This window comes from Stigmatopora argus, chromosome 22 (genome assembly GCF_051989625.1).
Source record: "Stigmatopora argus isolate UIUO_Sarg chromosome 22, RoL_Sarg_1.0, whole genome shotgun sequence".
Classification (NCBI taxonomy): domain Eukaryota; kingdom Metazoa; phylum Chordata; class Actinopteri; order Syngnathiformes; family Syngnathidae; genus Stigmatopora; species Stigmatopora argus.
The window spans coordinates 10129198-10149014 of NC_135408.1; the positions used below are offsets into that span (position 1 = coordinate 10129198).

At 43.2% G+C, this 19817-nt stretch overlaps 4 protein-coding genes across 5 annotated transcripts in view; 2 read left to right on the plus strand and 2 right to left on the minus strand.

Moving 5' to 3' along the window:
- The window catches only part of znhit3 (zinc finger, HIT-type containing 3), an 81720-nt gene that overhangs the window by 34941 nt on the left and 26962 nt on the right, over positions 1–19817 (minus strand). The gene's annotated exons all lie outside the window — the stretch shown is intronic.
- Positions 29–2853, plus strand: eral1 (Era-like 12S mitochondrial rRNA chaperone 1). Its single transcript, XM_077593211.1, has 11 exons — positions 29–271; positions 735–893; positions 976–1103; positions 1169–1246; positions 1312–1358; positions 1428–1489; positions 1557–1669; positions 1735–2019; positions 2086–2235; positions 2313–2393; positions 2466–2853. The coding sequence occupies exons 1-11, from the start codon at positions 166–168 to the stop codon at positions 2598–2600; spliced, it is 1344 nt and encodes a 447-aa protein (XP_077449337.1). The 5' UTR covers positions 29–165; the 3' UTR covers positions 2601–2853.
- LOC144067720 (flotillin-2a) lies at positions 4640–15034 on the minus strand. Of its 2 annotated transcripts, none has more exons than XM_077591588.1 (11): positions 14693–15034; positions 12389–12470; positions 10791–10881; positions 7982–8105; positions 7723–7841; positions 7498–7611; positions 7312–7431; positions 7035–7249; positions 6772–6955; positions 6444–6593; positions 4640–6376 (listed from the first exon to the last, which is right to left on the minus strand). In XM_077591588.1, exons 1-11 carry the CDS (start codon positions 14739–14741, stop codon positions 6335–6337), a joined length of 1290 nt encoding a protein of 429 aa, XP_077447714.1. In that variant the 5' UTR covers positions 14742–15034; the 3' UTR covers positions 4640–6334. The 2 variants fall into 2 exon arrangements, with proteins under 2 accessions (XP_077447714.1, XP_077447713.1); XM_077591587.1 differs by lacking the exon at positions 10791–10881 and adding an exon at positions 10254–10344 and having other exon boundaries at positions 14693–15031.
- LOC144067719 (sodium- and chloride-dependent GABA transporter 1) lies at positions 14879–19813 on the plus strand. Its single transcript, XM_077591586.1, has 14 exons — positions 14879–14967; positions 16189–16323; positions 16567–16701; positions 16767–16971; positions 17250–17382; positions 17466–17600; positions 17669–17772; positions 17851–17975; positions 18130–18242; positions 18551–18691; positions 18754–18853; positions 18925–19025; positions 19098–19265; positions 19655–19813. The coding sequence occupies exons 2-14, from the start codon at positions 16197–16199 to the stop codon at positions 19799–19801; spliced, it is 1734 nt and encodes a 577-aa protein (XP_077447712.1). The 5' UTR covers positions 14879–14967; positions 16189–16196; the 3' UTR covers positions 19802–19813.

Here is a 19817-nt window from a genome sequence, read left to right on the forward strand (position 1 = left end):
CTATTTCAAACACGGTTTTAAAACAGGAATTCTCGACTCGTTGGTCCAAAAAACATGGCCGCGCCCTGTTGACGTTTCTGTCGTGAATTAAAAACAGCGACGCGGATTTTAGTTCGACGTCTATACATGTCCGATTCACGGAAAAGGTTTCTGACATAAAGTATAATGGCTTTCAGAGTGTGTAGGCGAATTTTTAGAAGCTCGGATCTCGTCTCCAGACGACTTCTCGTGCCTGTCACACAACAACAACCGCAATGGTTTCTTACCACAGGTTAGTCGTTTATCCTTCTCATGTATAACGTGATTCAAGGTTACCTACATTGAGATCGAACGTAATCCAGATTTTCCGAGCGACATCCGAGCCCAATTTTACACATGGCTGTCATCACATCTTAGTTAAACGTTTTACAAGACACCCACACTTAGTTTCTTTCCGCGTTTAGCATACTAATGGATCTAGCATGACTGTTCACCAAGCAAACAACATACATATTAACATAATTTACCTTCATCGCTGTGCTTGCAAACAAGTATCTAATAAGTCCACGTCAAAGCCCCTTTTAAAGCATATCCGAAAAGGCAAAGGTGTTACAGTGCCCTCCTGTGGACAATGTCGGAATTTACACAAGTGTAGTACTTTCTATATAGTATCTGAAAATGTCAGATAGGGCATGTTCCAGTTGTCTGTTATTATTATTATTGTTTTTTTTTTTAAAATGATATTGGTTTGACAGGTAATGCTGCCTGTTTCTGTGGGAGGAGCAACTTGTTTAGCTTCATTCCTACTTGCTCTATTACATCTGACGCATTTGTTAGCGGATTGCTTAAAGACAGCGACAGCCAAGCGGAAAACAGCACTTATCGCCTTCCCGCCTCAGTGCCTCCAGACCGAGGTAACTTCTTCAAGATGAACATCCCTACCAGACCGGGATTAGCTTGCCATCATAATATCCCAATTTTGTGATTCCGCCACAGGTGAACAAATGTGTTTACTACTGAGACATCCAGATCAGCCTGAACATGCAAAGGTTCTGAAAGTGGCCATAATTGGTGCTCCCAATGCTGGAAAATCCACTTTGTCCAACCAGCTTCTTGGCAGAAAGGTCTCTTCATTTCAACCTGCAATTGCAACTGCTATGATACAATTTTTCTATATCTTGCATTAAAGGTTTTTGCCGTGTCCAAGAAAGTACACACTACGAGGAAACGTGCCCTGGGGGTCCTGACGGAGGACGATACCCAGATCGTAAGACTTTGCGTCCGTTCCCGTGCGTTCCATTAAAAGGTCACATCCGATGCATTGTGTTTTAGATTTTACTCGACACCCCGGGCTTTACTACCCAATCAAAAGTTAAAAGGTACATTTGCTAGCTTAGAGTTGATCATGTGTAGTTTTCTTCGAGGGTGACTAACATTCCCGTTGACAGGCACCAGCTTGAAAAGTCTTTGCTTGTGGATCCTTGGAGTACGGTGAAAGAGGCCGACCTAAGTAGGACTGCATTTGAAAATTCTGACCCGGATGTCCCAGTTCATTCACGGGAAGCGTCTATTCACAGTGGCCATCGTGGTGGACGTGTCGGACAAATGGACGTGCAGGAGGCTGGACTTGGAGATTCTTAAATGCCTGTCGCAACACCCCGACGTCCCGGCCGTACTGGTCCTCAATAAGGTCTCGTCCAAGTCTGCAGGACAACAGAAACGTGTTTTTAAACGCCCGTCTTCTGACTCTTCAAGGTAGACCAGCTGAAGGTGAAGGACAAGCTTCTCGACATCACGGCGGAGCTGACGTGCGGGGTGGTGAACGGCCGTAAACTCCGCGTCCGATCGCCGATCGAGCGCCCTCGGACGGAAAAGGCGCCGCCGCGGCAGCCGGATTCGGAGGAGCGGGACGACGGCGCCGAGTCGTCGACTTCGGCCAAAGAACCGATGAAAGTGCTGAAGGACCAAAAGGGCTGGCCTGGCTTCAAGGATGTCTTCATGCTCTCATCTCTGGACGCAGAAGACGTGGAGACGCTCAAGGTTTGGCCTCAGGATTCAGTATGAGCATTCAGTGTTGCTATGTTGATTTTTTTTTCTTCTTCCCAGAGCTACTTAATGATGAGAGCCAAGTCGGGGGCGTGGCAGTATCACAGCGAAGTCCTGACAGATCAAAATCCAGAAGAAATGTGCATGAACATCATCAGGGAGAATCTCCTGGAGTACCTGCCGCAAGAAGTTCCCTATTCCGTCAAGCAGGTGATTGGCCAATGACATAAATCCAATTTTGAGCCACGCCGTCACTGTCAATCATTTACACGACTTCTCGCTCGCAGTTCATCGAGGTTTGGGACGCGGATGAAAAAGGACAGATCAACATCTTGGTGAAACTTCAAACCACAAAAGAAACTCACCAGGTACTTTCCATCGACGCTCCATTCCAAATGGATCGGATGTCAACGTGTTGTGTTTTTTTTTTAATCTGGCAGAGGATGGTGATCGGCACGGCGGGCGGGATGATCGCACGCATCGCCCAGGAGACCAGCGATCGGCTGACGCGCCTCTTCCTCCGACAGGTCAACCTGAAGCTCGCGGTCAAGATGAAAAAGGTACGAAGAGATTGACTCCACACGGAAGTCGGGACGGAGCAAAGGATGCCGTAAAAGATGGACGGACGGGATTGGGCTCCACGCTTTTCTCTTCGTTCCGTCAACAAGTAACCAGACTCTCGTAGAAATACTCTTGATGTTAAAGTCAATCTGTCAATGTCTTTCTCCCTCTGAGACTCACTTTGAAAAAAATATCTGACAACAGCTAGCAAACTATATGCTTTTATTTACATTTGTCTCCCCCAATACACATTTAAAACAAAAGAAACATTGAGTTTTTTCATTTTATTCAACATTTTAAACATTTTAACAAGTAATTTTACAGACTTGTGCTAGTTCATTGAAGCAATTCAAATGTTAAATGACTTTTTCAACAGGTTAACTTCATTTACAGACCAAATAACACATGAAAAAACGATTAGTTTCCTTGATTGGGCGGTCCAGCTGATAATGAGCGAGAGCCATAGAACCCTTACCATTACTGAAACTCAGTAATGGTAACGGTTTTACGGCCCCCCTCTCTCTCTCGCTCTCTCTCTTTCTTCCAAGCGTCCAAGTACGGTGAGGGAATCCCCCCCTGGATAGTACATCATCTATACTGTAGTGTCTCTTCATTAAACTTACAGTATATGATGATATCCTGTCCAGGGCACAAGCTTCTTCCGTGACATATTTTGGACGCGCTCCTCAACGCTCGGGATACTCACTCGCGTGCGTCGATGGCCGCGTCTCCCCGCCGGTGTCCGAGCCCCCTCGTCGATCCCCCCTTTATTAGAAGGCGACCCCAAGCTCATTAGCATACGGACTTTTTTTTGTTGCCGTCTTATCTTGTCCCCATCTGCTCGCTTCTGACCGCGCCCTTTTTTCGTGTTTCATAATTCATCATTTGAGGTCGTATCGTAATAGTTTGTAAAAAAAATAAAATCTTTTGATATTTAAGTTATTAAAATGAGCAGATTGGTTGCAAAACTGCAGTCAGTTTTGACCTGATCATTTGTGGTTTTCCCCGCAGAAGCTAGCCAACTGTTAAATAATTATAATAACATTCAAAAGCTACAGTTTAATCAAGTTAAATGTTCATGACAACTGACAACAATCCGACAGACTCGGATGGATTAACGCTTGATACTTTAGGAGATAAAAATGCAATAGGACGACATGTCAGGTGATGCCGTTTTATCTGACTTTTTCCATCGGATGAATTTAACACAGATTTAAATTTGCGCTTCACACGTCACGGATTTGTGGCAAATAGATTTGATATAGATTTAGATGGAGAAAGAGAGAGAATGGCAAACTTTACTCACTCCTAACTTTACAAACAAACAAAAAACGATTTGACTGACCTTGGTGAGGACTTGAGATGCGTTTCCATGGTAACCAACTCCCGAGTTAGGGAGCGGCTCTTGTTCGGGTGCATCTGCAGGCAAAGATAACAAAGATGTCAGGCTATCAGGGCGGGTTGGTTTTGTGCTCACTTATCTGTTGAAAAAAAGCTTGTTTTTTTAATCCATCTTTTACATTTGCACTTAAGTGAGAGTTCTCCTAAAATATGTTATTCTAGTCAATAGCAGCAATTGAATGAATTGTAAGTATTCTTTTAAAAATGTTTTTTTTTAAAAAGGGCAACTGAATTGTCCATTTAATTGATTTTTTTTAATTACCACATGTATTCACTTGCCCTAAATTGGATTATTTTCCCACATTACCTTTTTTTCCACATTTTCCTCCCATTCAAAGGAAAATACTTTTCCATCCAAAGTATTTCTGTCCCAAAAAGTACTCTTAAAAATATACGCAGGCAGACAAAAGGTGGTAGTATGTATAGATATTTTTATTATAGGGATGGCGCACAACATTAGAGTAACATGAAGACGTGCTTCAATTGCCATGCTGGATCAGTTTGACAAAAGATCACATTAGGAGAAGCGTAAATAGAAACGTTTTTTAGTAATAATACTTTTTAAATCCTCTATAACATACAAATACAGGATGTTTTTTTTATTAAGGCGTAGGTTTGGTCTGCATCGACGTGGCCTTCAATAATGCCACAGACACAGACGCACCCATCGTTTTTGGCGCCGAATATACCGGCCAAAAACGACAAAAAAAAAAATACCGACAGGTGCTGATATGAAGGACAGAAAACAAAGTCACGTTGACTTCTAAATCCTGCAGTTACTTGAAACGTGAACTTCTTAAAACGCACGAAAGCCCGAACGCGTATAAAAAAGTAAATGAGACGTACGCACGTATAACGTTCACATGGTTAGGAGCAGAGAGAGTAACAGAGAGCGGAAATGGAGAGCGGCTCTTGGGAAAAACCGTCACGGCAAACGCAAGTCTTGACCAAGGCACTGTGTACAAAACAGCTTACAAACAAATAGACGCACGCCACTGGAACAGCTGTATCTATTTACATTGGAATACATTTTGAACCCTTTATAGGATATTTTGGCCAAGATGACTCCGAATGTTATTTAGTTTCAATGACCAAAATAACTCGTTTCCCTATAAAGGCTTAAAAGAGAAGTGAGGTGACCACCATTTTTTGTTTGTACTTTTAGGTTGTGGAATCCAAAATTCTCCATTACATGTCAGTTTAGTTTTTTCTAGAAATAAAAAATAAACGCCCAATCCTGTCACTCTTTTTATCCATCTGCTGTGAATTAAAGTGAATTTGTAGTAGGCATCAAATGCATTTTAAAATGGAAAGCTGGTATTGAATGATAATCACAATGTAATCAATTTGGTCCGACACTAAATGGACCGTCGCTATTGAGTTAATTTACGAATAACATTTGATATAAGATTGATAAACTCATTAAAACCTACAACAGACGGATGAAAAAATTGGACGTGTAGAATTGTCAATGGCACTGGTGGTAGCTAAGCTTTGTTTTTTTTTTTTTAAACAAGAAAAACGGAGATCATTTTTGGATTCCATTCCTTAAAAACTACATCAAAACCCCCCAAAAGTTCTTTACAAGAAAAAAAAAAGTTCAGTAACGAAATAAAAACAGTACAGATATAGCCGTTTTGACGTCACGTGTTGGGACCGCGTAAACGTGTCGGAGGTTCGTCGAGAGCAGCACCGGTTAGTTGCCGTTAGTTAGTAAAAGCTTGGTGGTCCCGGCGACCGACCCTATTTTTTTTAGCCGTTACAAAACAGAACACAGCGATACTGTGTAAACATTCCTGTGATGGTCAAAAAGAAGAAAAAAAAATGCTCACATTGATTTTACACCGGAGATTAAGAGAAGGGGGACACTGGAGTAGGCGGGACTTGTCCTGAGGATCCGCCGCATGCTACGTACGTGACGCTAAACGCGAGTAAGGCTAGCCTCCGTGTTGCCCGACGGTTTGGAATTCGCGAGGTGGAAAAAAAAAGATGGGGATTTTGGGCACTTGAGTGTGATTGGTCGGACAGGCACCAGCACATGAGGGGGGACAAGCTAATAGTGGTTGTACTGTACACGCCGGTCAGATTTCAGTCATGGCTGGTGAAAATTAAGGGGGCGGGGTTGGTTGTAACCCTTTTCGGAGTTTCGGACTCTCGGGCCAATTTACGCTGAATTAAAACAGGATTGCAGCGTGGGAATTTTTTTTTTTTTTAAAGAAGAAAGAAAAGCGTTAAAAAAATATCTCAAATCTTTTGGTGTTTCTGGCAGTTTGCATTAAGGAGGTGAGAGAAAGTGTTGTCATGCTTGAGGCAGATACTGTTGGTGTCCCCGGGGCTCCTCCCAACATCAGATGGCTGTCTGGCCGCTCATCTTCTGAAGCAGCGGGATCTGATGGACAAAAGACGGTAACGGGGTGCTCCGATTGGCTCCGCCTGAGCACCACGCACGCACTTACCTTGGTGACGTCCACCCCGGTGAGGGCGTTGATGCAAGTCGGGAGCTCGGCTAAAAGACGGTTGACCTCTCCGGTCACGCGATTGCTATCGCCGGACAGGATCACGATCTCATTGGTCCTGGACAGGGGCGCGGCCACCTTGCCAGCGATCTGATAGCGGACAGACGTGAGATGTATTAGCATTTCAAAAGGGGCGGGGCGGGGGACGGTCGTTATTTGAAAAAGGCAAATCGCTTTAACGTTCCAACCTGTCGTGAGGCCATCTAGTGGCCGCCCTACAATTACCACATAGAAATATTAAGCCAATTTTTGGATCATCTCATCTGACCTTGGGCAGCGCTTCCAGCACCAACGCCGTCTTGGCGGCATCGTCGTATTGCAGGTAGGCTTCGGCCTTGAGCCTCATTTTCTCGGCCTCGGCTTTCCCCACGGCCTCGATGGAGGCGGCTTCCGCTTCGCCCACCAGGCGGATCTTGTCGGCCTCGGCCTGGGCCGTCAGCACCTTTTTGATCCTGAGGGCCGGAAGAGACGAGTTGGGCGACGATCGTTCCGGCGCCGCAAATTAGCCGTCCTGGCCCCGCCCCCACTCACTTGTGCCCCTCGGCCAGCTGCTGCATCTTGTAAGCTTCGGCCTCGGCGGGTCTCTTGACGGTGGCGATCAGCTCCTTGTCGGTACGGTCGATTTCCTTCTCCTCGATGGTGATCTGCTTCCTCCTCTGCACCACTTCCACCTGAATCTCCTCCAGACGGATCTTCTGCTGCTCCTTGGCCGCTTGCAGTTCGTAAGCCAACTGAGCTTCCGCTTTCTGGAAAGACGAGAGAGTGGCTTAAAAGTGCTCGCCGGCCAGCGGCTTTTCCGGACGCCTACCTTGGTGTTGACTTCTTGATTAAAAGATGCTCTCTGCATTTCCAGCTCTCGCTTGGAATCGGCCATTTTGGTGTCGGCCAGGAATTTCACATCCATCATTTCTTTCTTACATTCAGCCTCCTGTTAAGGGAAAGGATATTGCGCTCGGAAGTCCGAGTGAGGGACGAGGCGACCGTTGCGCTTTACCCGAATGCCAGCATCTCGCTCTGCCTCCGCCACGCCGATATCGGCGTCCCTCTGCACTGCAGCCGTCTGCGTTTTGCCCAGCGAGCTGAGGTACTCCACTTTGTCATACACATCCTGGGGAGAAGGAATAACAAAGCATAGAAAGCAGTTCAAACAGAAGGCAAACAACATTTTATTTACACAAAGATTGGAAATGGGGAAGAACTAACGGCTTTGAATTCCCACCTTGATAGTGAAACTGAGGATCTCGATGCCCATGCGGCCCACGTCGGGGGCCGCCACCTCTCGGACCAGACAGGCAAACTTGTCTCGGTCTTGATAAATCTGCTCCACAGTCAAGGTACCTGAAACATAAATCCTCTTCAAAATCATTCCTCCAGCGATCCAAACTTTACCAACACGCACCAAAAAAATCTAGGCAACTCTGCCACATAATTTAAAGCATAAATGTTAGTTTGGGATCCTGCCTTGAAGAGATGCCTACCAAGGATGGCCCTTAGGTGTCCCTCGAGGGTCTGCAGGATGACGCTCTTGATCTCCACGACCGTCTTTCCCAGGAACTGCTCGCAGGCGTAGCCCAGCAGCTCATTTTCCGTCATCACCTTGACCTGCCGTCGGCGTGGACAAACATTGTCAGCTGAGCATACACGCGGCAATTCGCAACCACACAGGCACGGCACTCTATTTTTAAAATAAAACTTGGGGGAGGAAAAAAAAGGGAATATTAAATAGTTTTGGTGCAAAAATGCATTAAAAAAATATTTTCATCTCATGACAGTAATAAAAACCATCTCTCGGTGAACAGCAGCTGCTGGCTTTATGGTTAACTTACTCATCAATAACATTTGTTTCAAGTCGGATGGCTGTTTTTCACTCATTTCTGGCTGAAGATTCCAAAATCGCCCTTTGTTTTTCAGGTTTTTTTTAACTACGAGATCCCTATTGTCTTAAATAAAGAGCTATCAGATTAAAAGGGTTGCCCAGTTTACCTAGCTTGTGTCTACATATACATTTATTCCTAAATCCATTGTATTTCTAAACCTATTGACTGAAATATGATCATCGCTTTATTTTCTATTGTCATGCTCATTACCCATGCGCACAAAAGAAAGGGAATGGGGGTGGGGGGGGACATCATTGACGGTAAGAGCTCACTTCTATGGCAAAACATGGAAAATAAAAAGTTTGGGGGTGATGCTCTACTCCACAGGGGCTGTAAAAAGAGAGAAGTGAGCTGGGTCCTTAGGCAAGTGGTCACACCATTTCATTGGGTAACATGCACTCATACACAATTGAAATACACACACAATATGCATACAGGTGGTCATTGTCATTCCAGAAAAAAAAACAACGTATAAAAGGGTGCAAGATGAACAACCAATCAAAATAGTCAGCAGGGGGAGCTGCGCTGTGCCGTGGCTCAGACCAAAATAAACTCAAGTTGACGGACCTCGTTAGCCTACTTTCCCGAACATGACGGACACGTGACTTGTCTGAACTTCATTTACTAGTTAGGTAATTTGGGCAGTACATTGCACAACTTTGCACTAAAACCCCACGTTGAGCCGGTAGACTTCCGACAGACGAGTTTACAATTCGAGCTCCCGTCACTCCTGTTGCCACGAGACCCCGCGGTGGCTTTGGGCCCAAAATGCCGTGGCAGAGCGCAATTGTGCCCTCGGAAGAAGTGTGAGAAAATGAGGGTGGTTCCGAACACTGGGCTCATTGTGGGCATGCACGGGAGCAAAATACACAGAGAGGAACACTGAATGGATCATACACAGTAGAGGCTGATAATGAGGCATGCACCCAAGATAAGGGAAGTTCCGAAGAGCCAAACCAAGAAGTAAAATACGGAAGCCCACGGTAACGATTTGATATTCTGAAAGTGAAAATGACACAAGGTGACTAATTACCCTATTTTTTTAGACTATAAGGCGCACTTCAGATTCCTTATTTTCCCCCAAATGCATTCACACGGGTTGTTTTCATTCATGTCGGAATGTTGGTTCGCCTCTACCGGTCCAAATGAACGGACATTTATCGTTGTCAATGGCAGGCAATGATTTACTGATTGTGACTTATTTTCTTGCTGGCATTCCAGCCGCCGCGGTCAAATTCAGGGGTTCTTATTTTGAGTATGACTAACTGACATGAGGAGAGTTGCTGCCGTAGATCATAATAAACGACAATTAAAGTAGTTGAAAGTAGTACAGTAGTTGTATTCAATTATTAACAGGGTATAAATCTAAAAAAAAAATCTGCAAAAAACGTATGCAACTGTGCCGCCTCTGTTTAGACTGGGCAGTTTTAGCTTGCAGCACTACTTGATAAAAACAACATTTGTGTGGTCAGTTAATACTGTATGTATGTATGGGGTAAATGTATCATTTTTCACCCCAAAAAATAAAGAAATATTGTGTACCCCAATCGGACAGGCCTAATTGAGCGAGACAATAATAAATGGAAAGTAGGGACTCCCTTAGTTTGACACCAAAATCCTAATTTGTATGACGTCATTTCCTGCCATTGACCGCAATGGACGTGAAATCCATTTTGACTGGTCTAAATGGATTGGACGTAGCTTTCCGTGCCTCGTATCATCACCTGAGCCCTCTGCGCGAAACCGCCTCTGACGCGATTATGGGCTGACGCCAGACGGAAGGAAGTTTTTTTGGGGGGGATGCAGACAGGGGTGTGGGTGCGGGGAGAAATCCCAACTGGCATTCCCAAAGAGAAACAGTGTGGTGAGTTACCTGAGCCACCCCTGTGACAGTAATAGCTACACCCTCCGCTGTCTCTACATCCTCACACTTGGGCTGCAGGGTCATAATCTCAAGCGTTATCCTGTGAAGAATGTGGAAAAATATAAAATAAAAACAGGCATGTTCGGAGAGGTGGGGGAGCAAATGAAGGGAGGGGCCAGAACACAAGTAAGGAGGGGAAAAAGAAAATCAGGACAAAGTGAAACCATTCACCCAAGGACTCCAGATCACTAACAACGGAGCACTTTCCAAAACGTACCTTCGCGTTGGCAGCGTTATATTAAAATAATTTGGGTTCAAGTCCCTGGCTTTCACAGGTCTCGGCTCGTATTTTTCCCCGGAGGCAAGTTAGCGAGCGACAGAAGAGAGAGCGAAGCCACGTGGCTGAGAACGCAGGCAATCAGGCACGCCACGCGGGTAGCTTTTAAGCTAATCGCTCCGTATTCCGCCATCTTCTTTTGCTCCCGAGCGCCAGCAGCTGGTGTTTTGTTTTGATTTGTCGGAGGGCTCTGGGCAAAAATACGTTACCTGGGCCACCCCAGTCACATCCAGGGGAACGCCCTCCGAGGTTTCGATATTCTCACAGCGACAGAGGATGGTCATAACCTCCAGAGACATTCTACGCAGACAGGAAGGCAGTCCGGCGTAGCACAGGCAAAACAGTAAGTTGGACAAACAGCCATTAGGAAGGTCGCTCACCCGGGTTAAGAGATTGGATTTTCATTGGGGAATTTAAAATAAAAAAGAAAATTATTTCAGCCCCTGTTTGGTGTTTGAAGCCTATTTATTTAGCCGATCGATATATCTATACAGTTGTGTATGTATTAAAAATATGTTTTTTCCATTTTTTTCCAGTTTAAATCAGTTCATCAGTAGTAGACATTCAATCCGTTTGAACTGGAAGGGTGAACCCACTGCCAACCCTTCCACTTTGAATGGATTGGACATAAAGCCACTGAGTTAAAAAGAAAAATGCAAAAATACGTATCCTTCAATACGATCAAAGTAGTGAAAAATCAAATTCAGCCCACGACTCCAAATTTCTGGTGCAAAAACCAATAACTAACCAAATATCAACATTTCTGCATTGATACTTTTGACACTGCTATTGCCAAATTGAAAAATTCCTCCCATTTTTTCTATATTTTGTTACACGGTCTGGGCAAAAAGCACCCTCCCTTTTAAAAGAAAGAGGGTCCTTTTGCCACCCATATTGTGTTCGGAGACTGAAGTGGAAAATGGCAGCGGCTCAAGAAAAGCTGGCTGAATCAATGAGTCACGGTTCAGACATTAACATGATTGCTGCATCAGAAGCGGGAAGACCCCGGCGAGCCACTGGCTTTTAGTACAAGTGCGCGCCACTCTGCAGATGAGGGAAGGCTGCTGTTAAATTAAAAAAAAAGAAAAATAAACGACTGAACATGACCTAATATTGACTAACAGCTGGGAAGGAGGAGGTTTGAGGAATAAAGAAGCCAATCCATGCATCAGCCTGACCGTGTTGTTGCGGTCGATCGTTATGTTTCTAAGCGACGCTTCATTGGAAATGGGAAACCCGAAGCAGCTTTTCGCAGAGACGGGCAAACATTAGCTCGCCCGTGCGTTCAAACCGGGTGCACCATGAGCAAATGAATATTAGAATAAGTTAGTAGTTAGTTAAGCTGTTTTGAAACAGGTAGAAGAGTTCACATTTCAGAGGCAGAGTTCTTTTCCAATATTAAATCTGCATAATTTTAAAAAGGTCCATTGAATGGTCACATGCTTTTTTTCAGTACGTGAAAGATCTTTTTTTAGCTATAATTTACAAGTCTAAGTTTCTGATTCTTATAAACTTGCCAGACACTGGAGAGGATTATCATCCAAAAATTTCCAAGGTAATTTACTGACTGAAAAATGAATGTGAGCAGTCAACAAAATTGTCGGATTAAATTAAAAACTGTTTTTTTAAAGCGTGAAGCAACGACGTACTATGAATAACATGTTAACTAGCTTTTGAATTCAGATGGCAATCAGAAAAGAATAAAGTGGAAACAGTACTGAAACATAATGGTCGCCTGCCCAGCCCCTCCCAGTTGAAATGAATTGGACGCCGTGGTTATCGGGGCGATGCGCATTTGGGCTCTTACCTCTGGATGTCGGAGATGAGACACCAGGCCCAAGCCCAGCCTCCCACAACGTAAGTTTTCTCATCTGATCCACAACAGCCACCTTGGGAAAAGACACAAACATGAACATCGATGGCATCATCGTCCGGAATGCTATGATACTAGCTTATGCATTTGTCTGCTTTTGTGATTTGGACCTCCGCACAAACAAGTTTCGGAAATCCGACATTTTGTTCCATCACATTGTGTCCAAATTCAAAGGCCACATGACTGTGAACAAAATGAAAGAAACAGTGTACTGTTTTCCATTGCAACACATCTCCAGTGGGAGTGTTTTGGGTTAAGGCATTCCCAGCTGTCACACAATTCCTAAGAGAAAGAAAAGTAGGCGGGGCTTGACTATATTTACTGACACCCAAACGAAAACACTCCTATATTTACCCACAAACAATCAACGAGGGGCTATTGGACAATTCCTTCAACTCAATATGCACTCGGAAAAAAACAACAACACAAGTTTAAATCATGTCAGACTAAATAGGCTGATTTTTTCAATTGAGTTACACTTGTAATGAATAAATAATATTATAATTTGTTAGTAAAAGCAACATTAATAGGACTATAATGAAGGGAAAAAGAAACACTCGGGTTATAGCCCTCAATAACACTTTAAAGTTGACCTTTTAAAATTATTCTTCCAACGATAGACTGACTGTGAATGCTCATCTTTCAGTGCCATTGACGGCATTAGACTGCCAATCCATTTTGACTGAAAGTTGCAAATAAACAGTTCATGAATTAAATGAGTGCCCTATTTGGCAATAAACTGGGAGGGCTGACTGTGAATGCTCATCTTTCAGTTTGCTTTGTTTTCTGGTTTTATTTTGTTCAACGTCCAACAATGGGAACAAGTATCTCATGCAACAAAAAACACTAACAGCAAATTGAAAGACTGTGTATGAGCGCATGATCATATTTCTGTGTTTATTTGGATAAAAAGATGTGAGTGACACATGCTTGATGGTTAAAATAAACTGCCTCTCAACAGCAATCAGAGCGAGAACCTTTGGCGATGCACTGAGTGAGCCGCTAATCGCCGTCTTTCCAACGCTGACATAACTAACATTCCTGACTACATTTACCCAAAGAGGGGGTGACACGCTTTGATTCAATCCCCAACTTTTACTCCATGCTGTTAACAAATGAATGTCATTATACAAGTATAATGAGATTTAATACTACATTATTAAAAAGGAAACTGGTTGCGCCGGTTTCCCTTGCAGAAGTGTGCAGAAATACATGGCAGACCCATGTTTTCTGCATTGAGGTCTGATTGAAAACTAACCTTGAATGTTTTTAGTGTTCATATTACCCAGAGAAAATTTTAAAAACATGCATAATTAAAAAAACATGCATAATATTTTAAGTTTCTTTTCGATAGGCTATTGTAGTATTAGTGAGGCCCACACATATTTTGCTATGGGCATTTAAAAAAAACAAAAAAGAGTTCAAGGTTACGTTATGAAAATAAAACTTATTTTAAAAGCGTTAACTATTGAATCATTTCATTACATCTTTGCTCGCTCCATTTATCTGGTAGGTAGCCCCCGAGATTACAAATGAAATACACTTTTATTAGCGGAAACGACATTTTCCAACCGTGCATAAACATCACTTGACGATCAGCCATTGGGTGTCCTACACTGCAACCTACCATGACACCGTAGGACTTTACGAGCCTCTCCCCTTTAATCCAATTTATTCAGCTAGCCGTATTCCCTCTGCGGGAAACAAATGTCGTGTCCTGCCACTAATAAAATAGCAAAAAGAGCATTTTATTGTTTACAAGACACGATAACCCCCCCACAAACAATATTCAACCCAGTAGGAGGGAAACAGGAGCAGCACATCAGGGACAGGAAACGGCACAACCTCGGTTGAACACCGATAAAATAAAATGCTGGGACTTTGAAATTTGATTTAAAAAATTGAATAAGAAAATATGCACATTGAATATAAGTAAGGAGGGTACATTGTGTTCAAACGGGCCGTGTTAGCGAAACTGGGCTTTTTTTAACGTAGCGGTGGACGACGGTTTTGTAACATTAGACCGCTAAACGAGACTACTGCAATATTTTGCAAGTGTGTGTGCATAAATGAGACATTTTCAACGAAAATAAAGGCGAATTCGTCGATGGAGATTAAAAGAACGCCCACCATCACTTCAAGCCCACCCCTTAAATCCCCACATAGAGCTCAAACAAGGCCAAGGCCGCGGAGCTTTAAGGGAAAAAAAACATCCATAGGCGAGCTTTCTGTCTTTACCTGAAACCACGAGGGCCTCGTTTGGTCCAACGGTGTGACAGTTTCCCATTTTCAAGTGAACGATTAAAAAATAAACGACACGAAACGTCAAATAAGAGTCTTACGTTTCCCCTTTTCCCCACTGACCCTGGCAATTATTTCATTACAACATTCGCACTAGCGTTCCCAGTCACACCCACACCGTATCGATTTTTGCCTGCCAAAGAAGCTCGATGGACACATCCGCTTGAGACCTTCAAAATATAACGTCCAGAACGTCAGCGCAATGAAGGCTTGTAGGGTTTGCTGGACTTTATTTTCTTCATACTACCTTTACTTTTTTCCGTTAGCTTGATGTTTGTAATTTACCGGATAAGCTCTTCCAAGCGGCTGACTATTAGAGGATATGACGTCCCTGGAATCTGGGCGTGGTCCACTTCTGACAGCGATAAAACAAATTAAATTCAGTAAAATGCAAAATATCCATTAGAACATCATAATATCGCTACTATTTACTAAGCACACGTGCAGCGTAACACAATCAATGCATAATACAGGCCATTATCTCTCTTTTTAGGGTAACTATAGTGACTATTTTTGGTAATGGTAACTGCTTTTTTGTATTGAAATGCAACTATATTTGCATTATAAAATCCTTTCAAAATAAAGAAATATAAATGCAGCTTTGTGATGATCAATGCATAATACAGGCCATTATCTCTCTTTTTAGGGTAACTATAGTGACCATTTTTTGTAATGGTAACTGCTTTTTTGTATTGAAATGCAACTATACTGCCATTATAAAATCCTTTCAAAATAAAGAAATATAAATGCAGCTTTGTGATGAATCAAGATGACTTCATTACAAAGCCTAATGATGTGTTATAATAGATTTGTTTAACCCTTAGATACCGGCAAGAGGCACAATAATGCTGATTATATCGCCTACATAACACGGTTATGGGTGCTCACGTGTCCAAAACGTACTTTGTATCATAGTGAAAGAGCTTTCAATGATTCATTGAAATATTAGATAGGAAATGAGACCATGTTGAAAAATAATATTCTGGGGAAAAAAAAAAAACAGGCCTCAAGATATGAACCCTGTACCAAGTGTCCAACCAGTTCAAAATGGTTATCGGAATTTGCAAATACACATACATTCATTGTTAACATAAGAGAACACCTCATTTTTACATCAAAATACATTTAATACAAAAACAAATAACCCTAGAATTAATGAATGAAAATGGGGGCGATTGGTGGGAAAAATAGATGTATTTGGCATATACTACAATTCTGGGGAAAAAATCATCATACAGTTTTTTAGTGAAGTGATTTGATTGTTGATTTGTGATTTTCCAACTACTTTTGCACCCCTTATATATGTAATTTTTGTTTTTATCTGGCTATACTCTGTGACCTCACGCTGATCACCTTCTGCCAATCATTAGGGATCATAAAAAGTTATGTCAGCCAGAGTAACATATAGTGAATTCCTGCCCCTTTGGGCTCAGAGACAGACATGGACCAGCTAGAAAGCAGACCGACATGGAGCAGACAGATCGAGTTCACCCTGGCGGGAATCGGCTCCGCCGTGGGTCTCGGCAACATTTGGCGTTTCCCTTACCTCTGCTTCAGGAGCGGAGGAGGTGAGTGATGACCAAAGCTGAGAAAAGAACCCAAAAAAATCCTGCTTAACTTATTTTCATGCTTATTGAATAACCTTACGTAAACACTCAACTGAATTTCTCCTTCAATCTGACCCCTTACAATTTCATTATAATCGAGCCCTGGTGTCTCCACTTGTATATCAAGTGGAATGTAATGTCAACGTAGTTAAGTTATCCATAACCAGCCAGGAATGTCGTAGCTAAACTTTAATTTCCTGGCAGGTGCTTTTTTGGTACCGTACCTTCTCATGCTGATTGTACTGGGAATTCCTCTACTTCACATGGAGCTGACTCTTGGACAATACACCAAAAGAGGGCCGGTCCACGCCCTTGCTCAATTCTCCCCACTTTTCAAAGGTACATCTGGCTTTTCTTTGAACGGGCAACCTGTCAAAAGCGTCCATTTTTTTTCCATCCTCCAGGTGTAGGAATAGCTTCCGTGGCCATTTCCTTCATCATGTGCACTTACTACAACGTGGTCATCACTTGGGCGCTCTACTACTTGTTCAGCTCCTTCCAAGCGTCGTTGCCCTGGCAGAATTGCAACAACACGTGGAACACGCCCAACTGCACCGATCACGCCACCAACGGCAGCTACTCGTCCACGGCCAGCCAGGAGTTCTTCAAGTGAGTTCAGAGGACCAGGTTATCCAGAAAGTCCAAGGACTCCGTGCTCCCGAGCTCCGCTTCTGATAAAGTAGCTTACAAAACACATCGTTTGTAGCACGGATGACAAAATCCATCACGTGAGCCAATGTGAACGATATCTGATAAAACACAGCGGTAAAGATAAAGACACTTGTAAACATTGTTCTCTTCTCCACATACGTACGTGTGATAGATTGTCGGATCCCATGACAATTATTTGAACTCACTGCCAAAATGAAAGGCATTTTTCTGCACAGATACAAGATGCTGGAGCAAACGGGCCGAGTGGAGGACGCCGGGGTCATCCGTTGGGAGCTTTGCCTTCTCCTCCTGCTAGCTTGGATCCTCATCTACCTCTGCATCTTCAAGGGGACCAAATCAACAGGGAAGGTGAGCAGAAATGATTTTCAAATGGATTTGGTGGTCCACCCGAGGCCCCCCAAAGACACGTTTTTGTCGATTTTCCTGTGCAGGTGGTCTACTTCACGGCGCTGCTCCCTTACGTCATCCTCCTTGCCCTGCTGATCAATAACGTGCAGCTTCCTGGGGCTATGAAGGGGATCACCTTTTTCATTGTGCCAGAATGGGACAAGCTGCTCTCAGTGGAGGTAAATATATGAATTTAAGGGAAAAAATGGCTGACAACAGAGGATAACCTTTGTGAATTGGCCTTAAGGTCTGGGTGAACGCCGCGGCTCAGATCTTCAACTCCATCGGAATCGGCTTTGGCTTCCTCATCGCCATGTCCAGCTATAATGCTTTCAACAACAACATTATTAAGTAAAAGCCAGATTCGCCATCCGTGCGTGCATGACGCTATGAAGGTGAACCGTTTTTTTTCCTTCTTCCTTTTCACAGGGACACGCTGACGATTTCCATTGTCAATTCTCTAACCAGTATTATGGCAGGCTTTGTAATATTCTCGGCTTTCGGATACATGTCTCACCTGCAGGGCGTTCCGGTGCCGCAGTTGGCTGTGGATGGTGAGTTCATAAAAGACATTTCAGTTTTTCAATATCAATAATAACATCTATGTAAAACACTAAAAAAATGTGTTAAAAACAGCTGGCAGACCTAAAACAATACTTACCCTCCCAAAACAGTTGCCAATTTCCATATTTATTTTATGTTTACTAGGTCCAGGACTGGTGTACATTGTCTACCCACAAGCCTTTGCCAGTATGCCTTTGCCTCAACTGTGGGCCGTGCTGTTCTTCATCATGCTTCTTTTCCTCGGAATTGATAGTGAGGTAACCCAAATTCTACTTCCCTCAATATGCGTCATCTAAAGTTATTTTTTAAATTGGTATTTTTACTTTTTTAAAATGCATTTCCTCGTACACACTCTTTCTAGGCATCCCCTCCCCACAGTAAGAGTAGACAGCAATGCTACTCGTAATAGGTAGCATATATATGTATTGATGTTTTATCCTATTAATTCTGTTCTTCTTTCCATCAAATAGATTGGATGTCTAGTAGTGATAAAGCTATTTAAAAAAGTTTAAATTCCGTTTTTTTAGATAGTGTCAAAATGAACCACTCCTTTCTGTTTGACCAGTTTGCCATGGTTGAGGTGATGGTGACCAGTTTGGTGGATCAATCCAATCAGCAATTTATGAAATTCTTCAAGAGGAAAGAGCTGTTAGTTCTTGTCGTTTGTTCAATCGCGTTTCTTCTCGGGATTCCCAATGTGATGCAGGTAAATGCAGCGCAGTATTTTTTTCCATATACAGTTTACAGATTATGACTATCTCTTTCTAGGCGGGGATTTATGTTTTCCAGCTGATGGATCATTACACGGCCATCGTGTCTATTATGTTCCTCGCGTTCTTCGAGGTCTTAGCCATTTGCTGGTTTTATGGTGAGTAAGAATAAAAGTGCATTATTTGCGGGTAATCTTAGTGACGGTATTGAAATATTGCTTATGTTTAGGTGCGAGTCGGTTATCTGACAACTTGGAAGAGATGACGGGGAAAAGGCCAAACATATTCTTCAAAGTGTGTTGGCAAATCATCGATCCTTTTCTCGTCACCGTAAGTCGGCAGATGGTACGATCGTGTCACGACAGAGTGTGGCCTCATTTTTTGTTCTTGTTTTGGGGGAAGGTTATCCTCATTTTTTCAGTTATCCAGTTCAAGCCTGCTCGCTATGGAGACTATGTCTTCCCTCCCTGGGCTCAAGGGATTGGCTGGGTCATCGCCCTGGCATCCATCATTTGGATTCCTCTGGGCTCCATTCACACATTGTGGGTGCTACCTGGCTCCTTTTTGCAGGTAAACTTAAAAGTACTTCTACAATTGCTCAAATATTGATTTTGGAACTCATAGTTTTGTGTGCATTCTGTAGGGGATGATGTAGATTGCTATTTTCTATTGTCTTGCATTCATTAATCGCCTAAGGTTGGCTGATGGAGCACATTGGCTAACCATTGGCTAGGGTTATCTTGAATGAAAATCAATTCTAGCGCATATTGGCTGCCTTCTGGTGGATAAAACCTGCTTTGCAGGAACAGGGCTATTCACGGCCATAATAACGGTAGAAATTCTGTGCTCGTGTTGACTATGACAATACAAGTAAGCTAACCCTAAGATGTTAGCACGGTGCTGTACATGCAGGAAAAGGTCAATAGGGTGTCCTAAAAATGATTTCCATTCCCCTACAGAAACTAAAGCTGTCCGTCACACCATACGCTCTGAGTGAGATGTCCAAAATGCCATACTACGAAAGAGGAGGACGCGATAAAAAGGCGGACGTATATGCCATCAGCAACATCGGTTTGCAAGACAAACCTACAAATCAGGCCAGTTGAGGCGAATTTGCTTCAC

Excerpts from the sequence above, each read along its gene's own strand:
- LOC144067719 (XM_077591586.1), top strand. The coding sequence starts at position 16,197 with ATGGACCAGCTAGAAAGCAGACCGACATGGAGCAGACAGATCGAGTTC. Across the intron at positions 19,026-19,097 it reads TCGATCCTTTTCTCGTCACC|GTTATCCTCATTTTTTCAGT; the intron begins GTAAGTCGGCAG and ends TTTTGGGGGAAG. Across the intron at positions 19,266-19,654 it reads TACCTGGCTCCTTTTTGCAG|AAACTAAAGCTGTCCGTCAC; the intron begins GTAAACTTAAAA and ends ATTCCCCTACAG.
- LOC144067720 (XM_077591588.1), bottom strand. The coding sequence starts at position 14,741 with ATGGGAAACTGTCACACCGTTGGACCAAACGAGGCCCTCGTGGTTTCA. Across the intron at positions 10,882-12,388 it reads CTCATCTCCGACATCCAGAG|AATGTCTCTGGAGGTTATGA; the intron begins GTAAGAGCCCAA and ends CTGTCTGCGTAG. Across the intron at positions 7,612-7,722 it reads TCCTCAGTTTCACTATCAAG|GATGTGTATGACAAAGTGGA; the intron begins GTGGGAATTCAA and ends CCTTCTCCCCAG.
- eral1 (XM_077593211.1), top strand. The coding sequence starts at position 166 with ATGGCTTTCAGAGTGTGTAGGCGAATTTTTAGAAGCTCGGATCTCGTC. Across the intron at positions 1,490-1,556 it reads GGTGAAAGAGGCCGACCTAA|TGGCCATCGTGGTGGACGTG; the intron begins GTAGGACTGCAT and ends GTCTATTCACAG. Across the intron at positions 2,020-2,085 it reads AAGACGTGGAGACGCTCAAG|AGCTACTTAATGATGAGAGC; the intron begins GTTTGGCCTCAG and ends TCTTCTTCCCAG.